The sequence below is a fragment of the Neophocaena asiaeorientalis genome, unplaced genomic scaffold (genome assembly GCF_003031525.2).
Source record: "Neophocaena asiaeorientalis asiaeorientalis breed wild unplaced genomic scaffold, Neophocaena_asiaeorientalis_V1.1 scaffold79, whole genome shotgun sequence".
In the NCBI taxonomy this organism is placed as follows: domain Eukaryota; kingdom Metazoa; phylum Chordata; class Mammalia; order Artiodactyla; family Phocoenidae; genus Neophocaena; species Neophocaena asiaeorientalis.
In genome coordinates this window covers 5,912,330-5,933,398 of record NW_020175402.1, presented here as the reverse complement: position 1 = coordinate 5,933,398, position 21,069 = coordinate 5,912,330, and the positions used below count along the sequence as shown (strand labels likewise).

At 49.7% G+C, this 21,069-nt stretch overlaps 1 protein-coding gene across 1 annotated transcript; it reads right to left on the bottom strand.

Annotated features, from left to right (window-relative positions):
* Positions 1–1,643: 1,643 nt before the first annotated feature.
* SESN2 (sestrin 2) lies at positions 1,644–20,468 on the bottom strand. Its single transcript, XM_024766867.1, has 10 exons — positions 20,037–20,468; positions 13,265–13,330; positions 11,215–11,412; positions 10,646–10,828; positions 10,322–10,534; positions 9,588–9,738; positions 9,171–9,289; positions 8,627–8,817; positions 5,587–5,731; positions 1,644–4,809 (listed from the first exon to the last, which is right to left on the bottom strand). The coding sequence occupies exons 1-10, from the start codon at positions 20,097–20,099 to the stop codon at positions 4,723–4,725; spliced, it is 1,416 nt and encodes a 471-aa protein (XP_024622635.1). The 5' UTR covers positions 20,100–20,468; the 3' UTR covers positions 1,644–4,722.
* Between the last annotated feature and the right edge of the window lie 601 nt (positions 20,469–21,069).

Below are 21,069 nucleotides of genomic sequence, written 5' to 3'. Positions count from 1 at the left end.
GGCTGACTTAAGAGAAGGTAAAGCATTCAGGTAGTGAGTGTAGTTAACCTTCTCCCCAGAGATGGCAAGTGACTTGCCCAAGGTCTCCAGCCATGGGAGTGGTGATGGGAGTGAGGACCTTTTCTGGCCTTTTCAGCATTGCAGCTGTCGCCTCCAACCTCAGGAAGAGAAAGTTGTGACCGGAAGTTGTAGGCCTCCGACACAGGGTGGTGACAAACTATGACGAGGATCTGAAGGTTCAGGCTTGTGAGACCACAAGCAAGAAAGTTCTCCTCTCGGGTCTTTATTTTCACCATCTGTAATAAGAGTGTCTTAGGATCCTTGGTGAGCAGACTCAGATGGAAATTTGCATACGGGAGGTTTAGTGGGGATCAGTATCACAGGACAGTGAGAAGCAGGACTGGGCAGAAGTTGGGCTGCAATGCAGCTGCAACATTGGCCTCAGCTGATCATGAAGGGAGCAGTACAGCTGGGGCAATCCTTGAGTTGTTTTGAATGGAAGCAAAGGGGTCAGGTCTTTGCATACTCCTCTCCCATCAACCAGTCACTGGAGGCAGACCAGAGTGCCTGGAGGGGCATAACCGTGAGCTTGGCTGCTCCCTTCAACTGGGCAGTTCCCAGAGAGGCACTCAGCTGAGATCCTTCAGCAACCAGCTGAAGTGGAGTGGGGGTGTGGGAAGGAATGCGTGCTACAGTCTGGGTTGCACACGACAGAATCTGTTACAGAGGAATGTAGATTAGCAGTTTTCTAACTGTTCCACGGAGGCTTCAGGTTCCAAGAAGGTGCTTCAGTGGGTGGGAAACTGCTCTTCTTCGATGTGTTTTAGTTTCTGCAGAAGCCCAACGTATTTCTTTGGAAGAAAAGCCTCTGATGATGCTACATTGTAAATACTCTGACGGCACCTCACGTCTCTCCTTTGAGGTGCTGATCACAATTATAATTGAAATAATTAGTTGTATAATGATCTAATGTCTGACTCCTTTACTAGGTAATAAATCCCAAGAAGGCAGGAGCCATGCCTGTCATGTTCACTGTTCTGTATTCAGGGCATTTACATATCAGGAGCACAACATCTTGTGTTAAATGAAAGAATGACCTTGGCATCAGAACAGCAGGGAAGCTGTTAAAGTTGCACATTTCTGAGCTCTACCCCTAAACACTGGTCCTCTAGGAGATTCTAAAGCACAAAAAGTTTGTGAGCAACTTCTCCGTTCCACTTGTCCTAGGGCTCTGGTGAATGTTCGAAACCTGATGGAGGAGACTCACTCACCCAGCTCCTGTTTCTACCCACTCTCAGCAGCCCTCAATCCAAGCATGGCTTCAAATGTCAAACCAACCAAGAATCAAGTCACCAGAAACTTCTACTAACTCCAACCTGGGTAGACATGCCCAGGTCCTGGATTGCAGGTTGCAGAAGTCTAAAACAGATTCACTGGATCCAAACTGGAGCCAAGAGTTTTCAATTCCACATGCAAATCAGCTTGAACATGATTTTTAGAAATACAGACTGAGGGCATAGGGAGTTTGGGGATAAGAGTAATGCTCTGGATGGGACTTCCCTGGCAGTCCAGCAGTTAAGACTCTGTGCTTCCACTGCAGGGGGCATGGGTCCAATCCCTGGTTGGAGAACTAAGATCCCGCATCCCGTGCGGCATGTCCAAAAAAAAAAAAAAAAGAGTAATGCTCTGGAGTCAGACTAACAAGGATTCAAATTCTATCTCACTTTCATGATGTTGGGCAGATGTCTGAATACTGAATGGCTCACTAGTTCAAGGTACCTGAACTGTGCTAGGTGCTTTTCATGCATTATTTAATCCACACAACTCTCCTGTGACCCTAAGTATTAATTCTGTTGCATAGATAAGGAAATTGAGGAAGGAGAATTGAAGTAACTTGCTTACGGTCAAACATTAAATGTCAAAGTTGGAATTTGAACCTGGGTCTGTGTTATGTTAGTGTTCCCTAGACTCTCGAGGTTCCTTTTCCACATCTGTAAAATGGGACCACCACGCTTTTCTCACAGGGTTGCTGTGAAGATGGAGAGATTACTTTTGAAAACATCTGGCAACAGTCACTCAATGATGCTACCTGGAAAAGAAAATGTTTTGCCCTCGTTTTTTTTTTTGGCAAACTTGAGACACAGTGAAATTAATCAACCCTCCCCCTCCCAGGGATAATAAATTACTAAGTCAGGACCAGAATCTAAGGGAAAGGGTACAAGAGAGTCAATCAGGGGAAGCTTCCTGGAGGAGACCCAGTTTTCATTTTATGACGGCAGTACTTAGAGGAAGTGGGAAGCCAGCAGGAGAGGTTTTAGCTCTTAGACATGATGTGGTTTCTCTGATAAGCTTGCTAGAGTTCCTAATGCCCAGAGAAGCTAGACCAAGGTCACACAGCTACTAAATGGCACTGGCACAACTTGGAGTCACATCTAACTCCTTATGCCTGGATCTGTCTCCTTGGTGCTGGAGAGGGAAGGATGAGAAGAAGCAAGTAAGAGTAATGCGATGAGGCAGGAGAAACAAAGGGTCCCCCAGAAATTCTCAAAAATCCTCCCTCTGCCACAGGCCAAGGCCTCAGGATCAAGTTGACCCCAGTGGCAATCCTGGTTCCACCACTGACCACTGATGTGGCCTCAGCAATGTCACTTGACCTCTGAGTCTCAATTCCCTTACAGGATTTTGCTGCAGATTCAGAGAAATGACTCCAAGTACCCAGCCCGGGGCCAGGCATAGTGAGAAAAATAAGATGGCCATTATTATTCCACAATGCCAGGCCAGACACAGATGAGTGGCAGGGCTGGACACCCAAGGGACAAGAGTAGACTTTTAGTGCCAACCACTCCCAACCCTACGGTCGTGGGCACAAGTGCTTAGCAGGGTAAGGGCTGGCAGGTCAGGTCCATGATGCAATCACAGCTCCCTGCTTATGCCAAGAGGTGAACCATGACCCTTAGGAAATGGAAAAACAGTCCATTAACAAGAAGTACAAAACAAAACCTCAGTGAACTTTTGTTTCTCATCATACAGAGCTGGTAGCAAAGGCAAAGATTTCTGCACTTGAACACTGAATACTCCTCCCCACCCACCCGGGGACACGTACAGTCATCTTGTCCCCTCTGGAATCCAAACCCCAATGCTGGGGCCTCTTCTCTCCTGCCCAGCTTCATTGCAGGGAGGGCTTTGAGGCCTGAAGGGGGTGCCAGTCGCTTGCCCATGCCTGCACGGGTATGAAATGTGGCACAATGACCAGGCTCCTCTCCTGCCCCACCCCAGAGGGGAGGGTCAGAAGCAGCAGCAGCTTGGCCCTTGCCTTTCTTCAGTCACCTCCCAACTGGTCAGAGGGGAGGCACATACTGCCGGAAGAAGGGCAAGGGAAGTCATAATTCACAGCTCATTTGCTACAGAAAGTGCCTGGGATCAGTCCTCGGCTGCTTCTGCCTTCAAGCAATCCACCTAGAACCGAGGAGAAGGGACAGAAATTGGGATGGGGGTGGGGAGGTCCTTGGTAGGTAGCCCGGAGAGACTGACTACAAGAGGGGGGGCTCCCCAGAAGCCCTCGAGATCCTGCAAGATTGCAGTTGGCTGCTGGCCTCAGAATCTGAGTGAAGGCTCAAATATCTCAGAAACTACCCCTCAGTCTGCAACTGTGGAAATGGAGGTCACCTGGCCAGTGCCAGGGCCCACACAAGAACTCTGGGGCCTCCTGCCTCTCCCCGGAGCCATGTGTCACCTAAACCACCTAGAAAGGCTTGCTTTTTTGGCAAATGTTTGTGGCAGAGCCATGGGAGATAGCAAAGTGGGGTGCCAGCTTCTGCAGGGCAGGTGCAGCTCTGGGGAGGACAGATTTTTCCCTGTCCTCTCAGACACTGACTATGGCTCTAGGGTTGAGGCCCTGAAGAACCTCACCCATAAAAAACCGAAATACAGAGAATGTATAATATAATACTCCCTCTTCTAAAGGCAAAGTGACCAACAGAGAGTCCAGACTCTCTAGAGATAATCTGCTTGTTTGATGTGCTTGGTCTCTCTCCTGGGGCCTCATACCACCAGGTGTGGGAGAAAAGGGTAAAAGGGCAAACAAAGGAGGTCAAAGGAACTGAACTAGGACTGGGGCAACCAGGGGACGAGAGGCCTGCAGGCTGCCTAACAGAACAGGCTTTTGGGGAGCCAGACACACAAACCAGCTGTGACCCTGACTTTCACATTGATGGATGAATGGCAGGTGGGAGGTAATGAAGTCTGAGAATGAGGAAGCAGGAGGAAAGGCAAAGCCGCTTGGAGTGTCAGTCCCTGGAGGTGTTTGCCCCTCTCCCTTGGGGACCAGCCAGGGACTTCCCAGGCCAGGAAGGCCAAAGTACTTGTGCTGCCCGGGCCCCTGCCTGCTGGCACACAAGTCTGAGCTCAGCCCATTTTCCTTCCTGTGCCCTTGGCCTCTGGGGGTAGGGGCAGGAAGAAGGGCCTTGGCGCCTGGAGATTTGCTAGTCCTCTTCCAGCTCCCAGGGGCAGAGCTGAGATCCCAGAGTCAGTGCAATGATCCTGTCCATTCCAGTGAGGAGGGTGTGGCTCAGGGGCTGCACATCACACACAGGCCCACCACCAGAATAGGGTGGGTGGGCGTGGGACAGGCAGGCTTAGGGTCTGTCTCCAGACAGAGAAGTCCTTGCAGGGAGAAGGATGCCCCCAGGGTCAGCTGCTCCAGGCCCAGGTCCTGCACACGAGTCAGGTCATGTAGCGGGTGATGGCACGGAGGGCATAGAGCAGGGCGGCTTGCATGCGGGCCTCCAGAAGCAGCAAGTTCACGTGGACCTGGGGCACAACACAAGGGCTTGTTGGCAACTGATGTCACTCCTCGCCATCCCCTTCCCTCCCAGACTGCCAGTATCCCTGACCACTCATCATTCCCCATTCGTTTTTTTTTTTTTTGGCCATGCTGTGTGGCATGCAGGATCTTGGTTCCCTGACCAGGGATTGAACCTGTGCCCCCTGCCTTGGGAGCACAGAGTCTTAACCACCTGACTGTCACGGAAGTCCCTCATCCTCCCCTTTCCTACAGAGATGCCTTGACCTTTCCTAAGGCTCTAAGCAACTTGGTGCAAGGACTGTGTTAGAATTTCAAGCACATTTATCTCTATCACGGCTAATCTCTTCATCCCCCGAAACTAAAAACAATAGCTACCCCTGACATCTATTTGGGATCAGAGGTTTACATTCATTTTCTTATTTCATCCTCCCAGCAACCTTGAAAGGCAGGCAGTTTTTATTCCTATTGTAAAGAAAACAAGCTCAGAGAGGCAAAATGACCTGCCCAAGGTCACATGACTACCAGGTAACAGGGTTATGATTTGAACCCAGGTCCTTCTGGCTGCCACTGAGGACCCTGGGACGCGCACTCCTACTTTACAGGTGAGTAAATGGGGTCTGAAACCACACAGTGGAGTAGGACATGAACCCAGGACAATACACCCAGGTGCCCCATCTGGCAGAACAGACTTAGTCTGGGGCACCTCACTGGGTCCCGACCCCTTGCCTCCTCCACGGGCCAGGCTGTCTGCTTCCGTCCTGCTCCTACCCTGAGAGCCTCACCTTCTCTGAGTGGCGAAAGTGCCTCCAGAAGTGGTTGTACATTCTTCGGGTGGTCTTCTCTGGATAGCAGGCCACTGTCTTGATATAGACCTTGAGGTTCCGCTCCAGGAGCTGGTTCACCTCTCCGTAGTCATAGTCATCATATCTGCATGGAAAGGCCCCAGTAGCATCACTTACCCTCTGCTCCCACAAGTATCTGCTCTCCCCAGTCCCACCCTGCAGAAGGAGGAACAGAGAGTGGCAAGAAAAGGCAGAAGGTAGGGAGCACTAGAAACTTCACTCCTCTTAGAAAAACAGCCGATGTCATATTATCACAGGCCACTGGACTCGTAGGGGAATGCACAGAGGGTAAGCGTGCTGTACTGACCATGTGAACATGTATTCATGGCATCCTCAAAACTACTGTACACAAAACTATTGTATACAATTTACTGTATTTCATCAGCCTCAATTTTATAGATGAAACTGAGGTTCAGAGAAGTGAAGTCACCTGCCCTAGGTCACACATCTGGGAATGGGATTCAAACTCAGCTCTGCCTGACTCCAAGGTCATAGTCACTACTTTACAGCTGAGGCCATGCATGGAAGATGGGGCAGGAGTTCAATGCAAATATTTACCCTGGAGAAGGAAGAGGGAAAGAGAAAAAGGAGCCGGTAGTCATTTTACAGATGGGCAAACTAAAGCCTGGGGAAGGCAATTAGCTTGTTCAAAGTCAAAGAGCAAGTTGGTGACAAGTCTAGAAGCCACTTTGTCACTCCCTAGTCCAGTGAGCCAGTGAGTCATCACAGATCAGTGTGGATGAGGAAGACTGGTTTAATTTTTCTTTACTTTTTTTTAAATTAAAAAAAAAAATTTTTTTTTTTTGGCCACGCCATGCAGCACGTGGGCCCTTAGTTCCCCGACCAGGGATCGAACCCGTGCCCCCTGCAGTGGAAGCACAGTTTTAACTACTGGACCGCCAGGGAAGTCCCAGAAGACCAGTTTTAGACTAGGGGACAGATTTGGTAGACAAAGGTTTAGGAGTGAGGGCCGTGTTGGGGAGTGGAGGAGCCTGGACCTGGCAGCTGGGCAGGAACTAGCCTGTGCCACACACACCCTAAGATGCCCGTCCACCCTTGGCCTTCCCTGACTTAGAAACCTGCCAAGGAGGCGGGCCAGAAGGAGGCTGGCCAATTAAGCACAGCTCAACCCACTCAGTGAAATATGACTTACAGCTAGTAACGCACAGAAATGCACATTTTTCTACAAGGAATATGTACCTTTTTAAAACTTTGGGGATTTTTTTGTTTTGATGCTTGGAATAATAGCTAAACTAGAAAAGCAAGAAAAAAAAATCACGTGTTCTCTAAAATATGCTCTCATTTGATTAAACTGAGTAAAATAAATACAGTAGACAAGAAAGTCTTATTTTTGTAAAATTATATATGTTTTGGTCATTTGTGCATGGAAAAAAGACAGGAAAGAAATATTTGATTATAATAAGAGCAGGTGGGATTATGGATGATTTTTAGTTTCTTCTTTTTGTTATCTGTTTCCTAAATTTACTAAAAATCTGGCTCTTTACAAACATCAAGCATATCTTTTAAAAAACGAAATAACAATTATAATTTCAACTATATAAAAGCAACTACATAAGAAAGAAAAAAAGCAACGGAGGAAAACATCTCACAATGTGGATGTAGTTGTGGAGTAGTAGAATTTTGGGAAATTGTTTCTTTCTTTAATTCTTTAAATTTCCCACAACATTATCAGAGCGAGGTTTTTAAAAATAAAAAAATTGTTCTGTGTATATTTTTGACAAGTAATTTCACATCTAGGGTTTACCTACAAGGACTTAGGTATAGGGCTTCCCGGGTAGCACAGTGGTTAAGAATCCGCCTGCCAATGCAGGGGACATGGGTTCGAGCCCTGGTCCAGGAAGATGCCACATGCCGCGGAGCAACTAAGCCCATGTGTCACAACTACTGAGCCTGAGCTCTAGAGCCCACGAGCCCCAACTACTTAGCCCACGTTCCGCAACAAGAGAAGCCACCACAGTGAGAAGCCAGCACATCGCAACGAAGAATAGCCCCCACTCGCTGGAACTAGAGAAAGCCGGCGTGCAGCAACGAAGACCCAACGCAGCCAAAATAAATAAATAAACAAATTTTTTTTTTAAAAAAGGACTTAGGTATAAAACTAGTCATTGCACATGGTATTTGTAATAGTGAAAAACTGCAAACCACCTAAATATCCAACAATAGGGAAATGGTTGGATAGTTACACTTCATCCATAACAACACTATACAGTGGCTAAAAAGCATGCAAGATCTATTCACACCAACAAGGAAGGTGGTTCACAATAGATTATTAGGTAAAAAAAGCAAGTTGCAGAATAGATCAAGTATGATTCCATCAACTAAAAAAAAAACCTACTCAAAAAAGATCAGAAAACACTTAGGTAACAGAATGAAAATGTAATTCATCATATACTATACAGAGACAGCCATTATCAAATAACATTTTACGGTACAGCCTTCCACACATTTTCCATGCATGTGCACACTTTTAGTTTAAAGAAAAAAAAAAAAAGGAACAAAAAGAAGATTCTGGTTGGTAGCCAGCTTTCTTTTCTTTCAATACATTTTGACCATTTTCCCATGGCAATGTAAATAAACCATTCTTATAATTTTTAATAGCTGCATAATATTTCACTGAATGGATATGTCATTATTTAAAATTCCCTACTGTTGGCATTTCTGTTGTTTTATTTATTATGAGAAGAAATGCTACTTGGAATGAAAATACAAATAAAACTCTCTCTCTCAATATACACACACACACATATATAAAATCTCCCTAGTTATCTCTGGGGGTCGGATTAAAGAGTTTCAAAAGGTGAGCATGGCTATTATCTTTTATAATCAGCAAAGAAATATATTTGCTTTGAAAAACAATATAGGCAGGAAGAAAGGGAAAGAAAGACAAACAGAAAAAGGAAACAATTGTGAGCTCAGATTGAGGGCTTGCAATACACTCATGCCCTGGTCTTGCACTAACCTGATGCCAAAGACGCAGTGGATGTAATTCCAGATGGCCCTGCGGAGCATGGAGGTATCTACTCCGCTGTGCATGGCAATGGTATTGTAGGTGAGGCTATAGGCTGCCTGGAACTTCTCATCCAGCAGCTGCCCACCCTCGGGGTAGAGCCGCTGGATCAGTGAATAGCCATGGTCTTCCCAGGTATAATCCTGAGGAACGTGGGAAGGGGTCAGTGAGGAGAACGTTTGGGGCCCAAGGCTAGCCGGAGAGATGCCATCCTCTGGAGCACACCTTGGCTCTCCATGTGTCTCTCCACCCCACAGATCTAACCCGCTGCTTGGTCGGGACCTGAGAAACTGAGGAGGATGCAGCTTGGTGGTGACTTCCTCCTTGTGATCAGGATCCCCTGAGCTTAGGGCACAGGTGGGTCCCTTCACATCCAGGGTCTCCCACTTCCCTCGTGGAATCCTGAGGGAGAGAAGGTACCCAAATCTCTAACTACACAAACCACCCACCGCTGCTTGTTTGTAAAGCAATAGTAAGACCAGTGGGGAGAGCCTACCTGGGCACGGAAGGTGGGGGGCGCCTGAGTCCCCCGCCGGGTGAAGTCCTCGTATCCGAAAGTGGGGTCTTCCACAAAGCACAGCATGTCTGAGTTTGGAGAGGGCTCCAGGATGTCCGCTGAGGACGTCAGAAAGAGGTCATGGTGAGGCCAAGGCATGGAGCACAGTGGCCTCCACTCCTGATTAATCACCATTAGGGGGCTGGGGAATGCAGAGTAGGGGGCCAGAGAAAGCCCCTCACCACATCGAGTGGGACCAGAACTTCGGCAGGAGCCAGGCCTGGGAGAGGAGGTAAATCAGGCCTGTGGTGGCTGGGATGTGGCTGCAGAGGTGCAGTGCATGGAGGTACCTGCTTCCCAGCAGAGATGATGTAAGGAGGGGACGGCCCCTGAACGTGGACGCCTGTGACCCTGTACCTGAGGGGGTCACCAGCAGGCTCTCTGACTTCTCCAGCTCAAAGCGGCTCTCCATCTCCTCCTGGGAGGCCCCCTCATCCCGCAGCAGGCTCTCCTGCAGCTGCCTCATGCGCTCCATCAGAGCTTCCACGTCGCGGGCGGCCTCAAAGTCCTGCATGAGAGACCTGGTGGTGGCCATCTACTCTTCCTCCCTGGGCCCCAGAAACCCCACACGTCTTTCCCACACGCCAGGCCTTCCTGAACGATCGTAAAAGCCCCGTGCCTCCTCTGTGACAGCCACTGCACTGGACAGCTCACATGGTCTGTGCTTCCCAAAGTGATGTTTAAGAGCTAGAGAATAGACACGGCTTCTCTGAGCATCAACTTCCCTCACAGGAAAGGGCTTTTTAAAGTATCTGTATTTTAAAAATACAAACAAATAAGCCACTTTATAGAACGAGAGGCAAACTTTGTATTTTTAAAGTTCTAAAAGTCAGTGACTTTAAGCCCACGGGGCTCCATGCTGAGGCCAGTCACATGGTTATTTCATCTCATCCTCACAACCCTTTATGAAGTGCGAGTCTTTATCCTCATTTCCCAGATGAGGAAACTGGGTTTCAAAATCAAATAACTTTTCTAAGGCCTCTCAGGGTGTGATAGGGAAGCAGCTTCAGATAGGGAGGCGCTGTCTTCTACCCAAGGACCAGGGGCCATGCCAGCTTCCTCTCCCACCAAGACTGAAGCCCGTGACTTACCCCAGAGTGGTTCAGTGGGTCCCTGCTGGGGGGTGTGCTCTGCTCACTGGGCGGTGAAGGGGCCTGGGGGGCGGGGCTTCCCTCAGGGTCCCCCTCAGGGAGGATGCCACAGCCGAAGACGAAGGAGGCTAGCGAGTGGCAGTGGGTGAGAAGGACCAGGGCCTGGATGAGCTCGGCCAGGGACCAGCTGTGCTCGCCTGTCTTCAGCAAGGCCTGGAGAGAAAAGGAAAGGCCAGACCTGCTCAGTGCCTGCCCTGGGCTGCCTGCCATGCCCCAGCCCGGCCCCCGTGCTCCCTCGGGGACCCGCCTCCCTGCCCACTGCACCTGGATGTGCTCCTTGGTGATGAGCCACGGCCTATGAGCCAGCAGCTTGTTGATCTCGCTGAGCTTGCGCAGCTTCTCAGGGGCACGGTGGAGGCCAAGCAGCCACTCAGGGTCACCGCCAGTCTGCAGAAACTCAGCCATGTGGGAGCCCACCAGGTAGGAACACTGGTGGCGGGCGGCGGCCTGGAGGTGGTGGACAGAGCCCAGATCACCCTCTTCATTGTGTGCCCTGCTCGGGTGGGTACCCCATGCAGGGAACATCACAAGCCTCACTGTTGCCTGAGAGGCAGGAAACTTAGGTTCTAACCCCAGCTTTGCCACTGGCTTGTTGTCCTCCCTTGGGCAGGTCACCTGACTCCTGTGTGCCTCAGTTTCCCAATCTGCAAAGCAGGCATTAAATATGCCTCTCTTCAAAATCTAAAATCCGATGGATGGTCAGATAAAGCCAGGGCTTTGCTTTATGCTGCCCCTCCTCCTTGTTTGTGGAATCAAGCCCCCAGCGAAGAGATCTGAGCACCGAATCCCCCAATGTGTCCACCCCTACAAAAGTCAGGCTCAGACAGGCTCACCATGATGGCGATGTAGTGGCGCCAGGAATTGGCCAAGGGCCCATCCGTGTGCAGAAGCAGGTAGTGCAGGCGCCAAAAGCTGGTAAAGTAGTCGGGGTGCAGGCCCATCACCACTGCCAGGTTGTCCACCCTCCCGGAGGACATCAGCGCCTCCAGCCCCAGGTGTTGCTCAAGGCTCTCGGCTCCCTCCCGAAGGACCTGCCAAGCAAAGGTGAGGAAGGGATGGCTTCCCCTCCTGCCCTCCCCACCAAAGAGACCAACATATTCATTGCATTCATTGGGATTTTAATAGCAAGGAACTGAAGACAACCACCATGTCCAAAAAAAGGAGAACAGGGGAGGAAAAGATATTTCATTAAATGATTAAACAAATACTTATTAGACACTTTATATAATACTGGTTGATACTTATATAATGCTCGCTAAGTGCCAAGCACTGTTCAAACACTTTACATATATTAACTCATTTACTGCTCACAACTATGAAATTAGAGACCTGTTTTCTCCAATTTTAGATAGGAGGCACAGAGATTAAAGTACAGCTTCTCCTGCTTTCGTAGAGCTTCTATTCTTCTTTCTTTTTTCGGCTGTGCCAGGTGGCTTGCGGGCTCTTAGTTCCCCAGCCAGGGATTGAACCCAGGCCCTCGGCAATGAAAGCACAGGATCCTAACTACTGGACTGCCAGGGAATTCCCCACAGAGCTTCTATTCTAATAGTGCAAATCCATGCAGTCATTGGAGGTGGATGCAAAATAATTCACATTTCCTGAGTGATTTCTCTGTGCCAGGTCTGAGTTTGGAGCGTTCCCCGCCTGCATTATCTCACTGATTCTTCCCAGTTACCCTGTGAGGTGAATACTATTATTTTCCCCCGCTGACACATGAGGGAATCAAGACCCAGAGAGATTTCATTCATTCTGTGCTCAAGGTTACAGATCCGGTAAATGACAGAACCAGGATTCAATTCCTGATTAAGCCCAAAGCCTATTTCTTTCCTTTATTACAGAAGAGGAGTGGTTATTTATAAATGAAAAAATAAAAGATAAGAACAATATTTGAGCTTAAAATTCTGGGCTACGTAAATAATCAGCGGGTGGCTGTGTGCTTTCCACTTACAAAGGGTGGAAGGAACTGAAGGGTTTAGACGTCTGTTAACAGCTCATTAACTGCTTGGCCTACACATTTAGGAGAACAAGGAGGACAAGGAAACATTTGTCTTTGTTCACTGAAGGCCAAAGAAAAAGAAGGAAACTATTATTTTTTAATTTGTCTGTTCATGGGTTTTGAAGTTTCCCCCACCACCAGGCACACACTGGAGTGTCAGTTCCATGATGGCAAGGATTTTTGTCTGTCTTGTTCTCTGCTGTATCCCCAGCACCTAGAACGGTGCCTGACACACATTAATCATTCAATAGATATCTGTTAAATAAATGAATGGATGACCTGACTCAGTAGATGAAAGGTGTCTCTGTTGCGTTAAGTGAAAAAATAAAACATAACAACCAAAAAAAACCACACCAAAAACCCAAATAAACAACAACAACAGAACCATGTTATAAACTATGACCTTGGCTCCGTATGAAAAAAAGTCTGAAAAACAGTGGCAAATGGTTAACAGTGATTATCTCTGTGGGAGTGGGATTGTAAGAGACTAAAGCTTTCTGAAACGTTGGAAATTTAAAAATAATGAACACATATTACTTTTGAAGTCGAAAAAAACTTTAATACACGCACAGTCAAGGATGAGAAGATAAACATGCATAGTTCTATCTTCTTAAGGAAATGCAAGTCTTGTCCTGGGAATCACAAGTTTGCTCATTACCTGGCTGCGTTATTATCACTTTATTTCTTTGAGCATGTTTCTTCCCAGCAAGATGGGGTTGACAGGCTTGCCTCAAAGAGCTGTTTTGTGGATTAAATGGGTCAAGAACCTGAAGGGGTAGTTTCAAACCTGCAATTTCAAGAGACCAGCAAAGCCCCACACACACTCAATGCCCCATGTCCTTTCTTCCCAGGGACCCACAACAATTCCTAACCCCTTCCAAGCTTACCTCCTCCACTGGAATGAAGGCGCTGGGCCCTCGAGGGCCTCGCCGAACCCGGCTCTCCCTCTGCTCCTAGAAGGAAACACATCATGGTTAGATGGAGGTAAAAGCGAGGACTAAGAAGATAGTTCTCTCTCCAGTTTTCTCCTCCTATCCGAGGGGTCACACTAAGGTTTTTTTTTTTAGGCTGCACCATGCAAAATCCAGGATCTTAGCTCCTCAACCAGGGATCGAACCCGGGCCCCCTGCATTGGGGGCGCAGAGTCTTCACCACTGGACCACCAGAGAAGTCCCCCACACTGAGCTGTTAAAATCACCTTTCTGGCTCACCTTGCATGAAGCAGTCAGGTGGAAATATATACCAGTTTGGTGGGTGAAGAAAGGGTAAAGCGACCAAGAGAGCTTACCCCACAGGCTGAGTTCTTCAGGAACTGGGAAGGGACACAGGAGCCCGCTATATAGCCCCAAGGGAAATATACAGCCACTGTGTTGCACATTTCCAGGAGGCCACCTTCTCGGCAGCCCTGGAGAACCTATAGAAGAAGCCCCCTTGTTCGTATCCTGAAGCCAGGTTACCAAGTCCCCTAGATTCCTATGATGCAGCTTCAGCCTCTCTCAAACCCACAGCCTCACCGATGGTCTCCCTGCCTCCACAGCCCCGCCCTCTCCTATCCATCCTCTACCAAGTTAACAGAACAAATGAATAAATAAAACATTCTCCCCCAACCCCACCTCTGGGACCAGGAGCAGATTTAGTGAGTACATGACCCTGGTGGTTTCTAAAGAGGGCAAACTTGCTGTAGCCAGAGTGAACTTCCTCAAGCAGAGTGAACTTCCTCAAGTGCAAATCTCATCACTGGCTTAAAACCCTGCCTCTGCCTCCGGTAGCCTCCCAGACCATTAGTGGCTCAGGCCCACCGTGCTCACACTGGTCACACCTTTTGCAGAGCTAACTGTGTCTTCCAGGGTCTAAGAACCTTTCTTCTGATCCTCATCTGTGACCCCCCAATTCCCAACACTTTTGCTTCTGAAAACGTTGCCTTCTAATTGTCTGAGATAGGTCTCCCTACTACCAGATCACATTCTGTGGAGAACGGTACCAGGTAATTCACACTAGTCTGTGAATGAAGAAAACAGAGAAAGCAGAGAGGCATGGAGGGCAGGGCGGTACAACGCTGATGGTAGCAGCTATTCTGACGTGGCTGTATTGGAGCCTCTATGGAAACCACCAGTTTTATTTGTTTTGCTACCTGGGAGGGGGCTCTCTGCACTGGCCTTAGAAACAGTTTATCCAAACCAGAGTCATACCCTCACTGGACAGAGACGGTGTCCTCCTAACTCTCCCCTCCTCATTCAAATTTAGACTTACTGCTAATCCTCAAGTGTCCAGGGACTAAAGATTATAATTGAACCTTCCTTTTCACATAGCCAAAAACCCCCTGGGGGAGGCAGAGCTCTGGGGCTCTGAAAGACCACAAAGGAAAGAACAAGGGTACAAAAGTCCCAGGCATGAGTACCAATTCTGCTGCCACTAACTTGCTGTGTGACTCTGAGAAAGTAACCTAAACTCTCTGGGTCTTAATCTTGGACAAAGAAGGTAGCTGGGCTGACTGCTTAGGTCCCTTTCAGCCCATACTTCTGGGATCTACCAGGCCAGCCTGGTCCAAGTCCAGCATAGAAACCACCACAGTCCCCAAGCACTCCCGTTTCACCTTCCCTCCTCCCTCACCAAAGAGAAAAAAAACCTAACAGCTCTGTCTGGGAGATAAGGATTGCTGACTCCACAAACTGGGCCTCCCCCTCAGGGGACCTAAGGACAGATAGAAAACCACAGCCAGGTGTGGTGGGGAAGGGCAGGAAGGAACTGGGGGAGTTGGGAGGGGGTGGGACAGGGAGGGCCCACCAGGGTACTAGCGAGGGACAGTGAACAGCTTTGGGAATCCGTTCCCACTCTAAAATCTGCCCCAGGAGCTGTCAAGGGAAGAAACTGATGCCTGTGGGTCTTTAAGTGATAGGTCTGGATCTACCAACATTATCAGCCCTGATGAAGGTGATGATGATGATAGAATACTGTTAAAAGATAGGGGCTCTTGACACAAGCTGCCTGGGCTCAGATGACAACTCCACCACCTATTATCTGCTAGCTATGCGAGCCTCAGTTTCCTCACCCGATTACAGGGGGGCGGTTAGTACCTACTGTCACTGGGTAGTCATGAGGATGTAATGAGGTACTGCCTGTATAGGCCTTAGCTCAGTACATCTGTCACAGCAAGCACTTAACAAGTCAGAGATCATTAACCTCATTGTTATTTCAAACAAGGGCCTCTCAACCCAAGCTGCACATTTAGAATCCCTTTGAGAAGCTTTTTAAAAAATACCAATGCCAAGGCCCAGCAATTCTAATTTAATTGGGTGCGGCCCAGCATAATTTGCCGGGGAGGGAGGGCCATTGTTTCACACCATTTATTGATCACTTTCTCAATTATAAGGCACTGTGTTAAGTGCTTTCCAGGCGAAACCAGAATTAATCTGTTCACTCAACAAATATTTTTGATGACTACATGGCAGGTAGCAAGAGTACAGGAGTGAAAAGACAAAATCTTAGCTTTCCCAGAATTTACGATCTAAAGGAGAAAGACAAACAAATGATGAATAGGATGTCAAATCATAGATTATACGGATGGGTGGGGGAGTGTGTAATATTTCAGTCCTAGTAGACAGGGAAAGCCACTGAGGAGACAACCTTTAAGTTGATATCTAAATATCAAATATCTAAATGAGTTGATGGGCCTGTAAAGGGCCTATAAAGATCTAGGGAACCAGCATTCCAGTCAGATGTAACAGAAAGTGCAAAGCCCTGAAGGCAAGATCAAGTAGATTCTAATCCAGAGCTCCAGTACCCTGAATGCTTCCCCAACCTAGACACCCAAAACTTGAGAGGAAGCAGATGGGGCAGAGGCCCACCACCAAGAGATGACACCTCCAAATCAGCCCTCCCCTACTTCCTGGGGTAGGAAGGCAATAATAATAATGGTGGGTAACAACGCTGATTACCATTGGCGAAGCATTTATTTCATGTGCACTTTAAGGGAGTTCTACTACCAGAGCTCCCATTTTACAGATGGGGAATAAGGTTCAGAGAGGTCAAGTCACTTCCGGTCACTCAGCCAGGAAGGAGGTAGCAGAGTTAGGATACAAATCAGGTTTCCTCAACTGCAGAAACTTCCTATTCTCTAAACTTCTCAAGGTCTCAGAAGCCCCAAGGCTTTGCCTCTGAGGTTCACCGGGAATGAGAAGCTCCTTCTCTGTCTACATTCCCAGGGGATCCACTGCCCCAATCACAGCCCTTGTCATCCTGCCTTGTTTCTTACCTTGAGAGCACACGCTGGATCTAGTTCTCTGTTGTTATCCCAGAGTTTAGCACGGTGAGTCCAATAAAACTTTGTGCTATGATGAAATATTCTTTATCTGCGCTGTCCAATAAATACGGTAGCCCCTAGCCACAGTGGCTGAGCATTTGAAGTATGACTAGTGCAACTAAAAAACTGAATTTTTAGTTTTAAAAAATCTGATTTATCTACATTTCAATAGCCACATGTGGCTAAGGGCTACCATATAGGGCAGTGCAGGTTCAGCACATCTGAGAAAGGCAAGATCCCCGCCCTGACTATGCGGATAAAGAAAGGAAAACCAGAGGGGGCGGGTGACCTACCCAAGGCAACACAGCTAGGATGGGGCAGAGGGAAAACCAATGAGTTCCAACTGAGGGGACCACACAGGGCAGCAGGAACACTGAGGTCAGACAGCCGTCTGGGTGGCCACTCAACTGCGAGGGCTTCAGGCAAGTTGTAAAGAGAGGATAATCACCTCAGAGCTCAGTGCCTGGCTCTTGATTTAAGTGCTCACTAAAAGTTGCCTTTCATATCAGCTTCCATATTACCTTTCACTAGCACACTGGTTGCATCTAATCTTTATCAGTTTGGGGGTGGGGGTGGGGGTCTCTTTTGCACACAAGGAAAGATTAAGGTTCCAAAGGTTAAGGACCAGCTGACAAGAGGCCAACCTGAGATTTGAATTCAGCTCAGTCTGGCTTGCAAGGGTCCTGTCCACCACCCAGATCAGCCTCTTGGAGTAGCCCCAGCCTTTATTCTTGGTATCCTCTCCAGAGCCTGCAACCTCCAGGACTCAGCTACGGAGACCTTCGAAGTCACTCTGCCAGCTGGGAAGGGGCAGAGACTCCCCTCCCCGTGGGCTGCTGACCTCAAGATACTTGCCTGGCTTTACACCTGAGAGGGAGACAGAGCCCAAGCAACCTCTGATCTCCAGCCTTGCAGGGAGGGGTGTGTGAGTGGTGCATATAAACTCATATGCCCACCATGATCTGGCCGATTTCTCACAACCACCTGGAGGGAAATACGTCTTCTTATCCCTTCTTCAGAGATAGCTCACTGAGGTTCTTTTGGAGCTCAGATCTGACTTCAAAGCTTGCACAGTTCACAAGGGTCAGCTAAGCCAACAAGGGGCAAATAGTTACGAGCACCTATTAGGTACTAAGTACAGTGCTGGGGATGGGACCTACAGAGTGTTTCTAGTCTAGCAAAGGAGACAGACAAGAAATTCCTGATTACACAACTGTTATACTGTAATTGGGATAATAGCTCCTGCAATGGAGAAGGGGAACAGGAAGCAGGTATGCAGAGGGGAATTATCTGGTGGGGAAGGAAAGACTTCCCTGAGGCAGTGATGTTTCAGGAAGTGATTCTAGAGCCCAAGAGGGCTCTAAGAACATACCACCAGTACTAGAGTGAAGCGTCTGAAGGCCTTGACCCAGTGAAAGCATGTGTGGCGAAGTGATGGGAGTTGAGGGGACTGTACATTCCTTGTTCATACTTGTCCAACTTCCCTTGGGCCTTGGGCACCCAGCTCTGTAAGTTCAGCACCCTACTGTCTTCTAAAGATCCTGCTTAAAACAGACATTTTCCCAAGGTCCTCTTTTCTTGAGAGAGAATCTGTAGAAAGGGGTCAGGTATCACCAGCTTCCCCCCACCCCCGCCTGCTGTTGACAGCTGGCTTCCATCTAAAGGCCACACCCTCAGAGCCTTCCCAGTCCACCAGGGGCACACTCTTCTCCCCAGGTCACTTCCCAGACACTGTCCCAAAGAGGGATGGACCAATTCTCACCTCAGGCAGGAGGGGTGGGCTCGGACACCCCCTTGTGAGACGCTCTGGGGAAAGGGAAATATGTGCTGTGGCCACAATCTAAAAATAGCTAGCGTGTTTGATACAGGACGTAGTTGCTATGCTCTAGGCACTGTGCGTTGGCCTTTGCATGTATTCTCAGTTAATTCTCCCAACAGTCCTTTGGAAATATGTCCAAATCTCCACAGGAGGAAGTTGCTGATCATAGAAGTGATCACTTGGCCAAGGTCACACAGCAAGTAAGTGGGAAGGCTGCCACATGAACCCGGAGCATGCCTGCTCTAGTGCCCAGGTGCTCCAATAAATAAAATTATTTCCATAAAGAAGGAAACAGACAGAATAAGGTAGCTTGGTCAAAGTCATGCAACTGAGAAGTGGCAGGAGCAGTATTCGTCCCTCCACTTTGGGCTCCTAAACCATGATAGGGAAAGGTGACAAGCTAACAGAAAACCGGGGACCCCTGGAAACCGTGCTGCTCAGAGAAGTGCAGCTGTTTTTCCCAGGGTCACAGTTCAGGACTAGCACTTGTCTGACTCCCAACCCCAGTAAGACACTTGCGCCAGGCTCCATGTCTGTAAACTCAAGAAACAAGCAAAACTCTCCGTTGTGTGAAGCACACTTGGAAATCCTAGAGACACCCGAGCCAAAGAATGAGCTATTCTGCTGGGTTAGTGAAGGAAGCCTCTCTGTAGCCCCTCCTGGGCGTCAATTTTCTCATCCCGTAGATTGGGGCTACTATTAATGGTATAGCTCGTATTTTGCTAGTTTAATCCTGAGGACTCAGCGAAAAGGCAAAGCCGGAGCCTGGCATCCAGTAGGTGCGTAATAAATAAGATGGCCATTGTCCGTGGCGGTGGTAATGGGGGAGGGGGTGTCAGATTGGGTCCAGCCGTATTCCCAGCCTCACTGCAAAGAGAGTCCCTCCAAAACAAACTTCTGGGACGTCAGACAACTTAGTAGGGCACAGCCAAATCGGCGCTTGGCTTCTGGTGTCGCGGCCCGGGTTTTCCCCCTCTCCCCCGTGCTTTGGCCGCGGCGTACCCGGCAGCCCGCCAAGGCCCCGAAGCGCCCACGCCCCCAATCCAAATCGGGGGTGCAGGTGGGGGCGGGGGACGAGGTCGACCTCCGTTGGCCAGCCCCAAGTGCTCCAATCCCCGAGCGGGGGCACTGCAGCGGGTACATATCCTACCTAGAAACAGTTCCTCTAGCCCCAGCCTAGAGGAAAGGATCTGCGGAAGGGGGCGGGGAGGAGGAGTGGTCGGGCCGCTGCGCCGGGATTTGCCTGGACTTGAAGACTCCCTCGACTAGGGCCCAAACCCAAGATAACGTCGAGAAGGCTCCCCTCTCGTTTACCAGGAGTCCAAAGGAGACTTGGAGGGCTCTACAGCCCCGGGGGTAGGGGGAGGAGGCGGAGGGAGCCGAGGCTGCCAGTTGATGCAACCCCACTCCGGCTTGCGCGCTCCACTCCCCCTCCCCGAGCCGGGTGGGGGTTGGCTCACAGACTCAGCTCGCGACAGCCCAAAGCTCGGACGCGGCTCTGGGTTCAAGGGAAGAGTGGCGTCGCTCGACCGCTGCTTACCTCTCCGGCCCCGGGTAGGTAGCCCTTCAGCTCGGCGCGGCACTCGGAGTCCGCAACGATCATGGTGTGCGCCAGGACCCAGCCGCGGCTCGCCGACCGCCCGTGCACCCGAGGGGCTTTCGGACCAACGCGCGCAGGAAGCCGGGACTGCTGGCCGATGGGGAGGTTCTAGAGCCCCGGGGTATCTCTCGGGGTTCCAGAAGGCTCCGAAAGCCCAGGATCCGGGAACGGCCGCCGCTGCGCTGGACTCCCCGCTCGTCTGGCTTCTGGATGGTGAATGGCCTCGGGAGCCTGGGATTGGCCGCGGCGCAGGGGTTTTCACGGCCCGGAGCGCCTCGGAAGTCCGCAGTGGCCACGGCTGCTCGCAAACCCAGCGCTCCTCAGCATCCCCACCGCGGAACTGCCAGCGCTCTCCGGGCTCTGACACCAGCAGCTCCGCTCTGCCCGCCGCGGTCCCTGGGGAAGGGCGGGGACACAAAAGCCCCGCGCCGCAGCCAATCAGGTGCCTGTTTCCTGGGGAGGCGGGGCGACACCGCCCTCTGGAGCCTACGGCTCAGCCAATCGGCACCGGGAAGCGCCCGGGAACTCTGGGAGCTGTAGTCCGCCCCGGACGAATGCTGCAAACTTTTGCAAGAGGGTTTGGTCAGATTGCTGGCAATACCAGACGAGAGTGACATTCCGGAGAGTCATTAAAGCTGCATGACGAAACGGGACTTCACCGGGCTGGGCCAGAGAGCCGGGTGTGAAATCCCTCTCAAGTATGTTCTTCAGCTTTTCAGTTCCTGGAGGGACTGGTTCGGGTTAGGAGAGGTAGTGCTAATTACAGAGCTGACCGCCAGATCTTTGGAGATCAGAGCACATAGCCCGGTTCCTCTGGCCTCCGGGAAGGCTCCATCTTAAAATGTACCAGACACAGGGAATCCAGCTTATTTGTGGAGTCTCTGGAAAAGCCTTCATTCATTGAAAGGTCCATGGCAACCTCTGGTCTAACCTCAGTCCCTATTGCTGCAGTTTCCCCTCTTCTGCTCCCTTG

What these genes read in the sequence shown, in the direction of transcription:
- SESN2 (XM_024766867.1), bottom strand. Translation starts at nt 20,099, where the DNA reads ATGATCGTTGCGGACTCCGAGTGCCGCGCCGAGCTGAAGGGCTACCTA. An exon ending in GCCACTACATCGCCATCATG is followed by an intron (nt 10,829 to 11,214) that starts GTGAGCCTGTCT and finishes CACCACCTCCAG; the next exon opens with GCCGCCGCCCGCCACCAGTG. An exon ending in CCCCCACCTTCCGTGCCCAG is followed by an intron (nt 8,818 to 9,170) that starts GTAGGCTCTCCC and finishes CACGTTCCTCAG; the next exon opens with GATTATACCTGGGAAGACCA.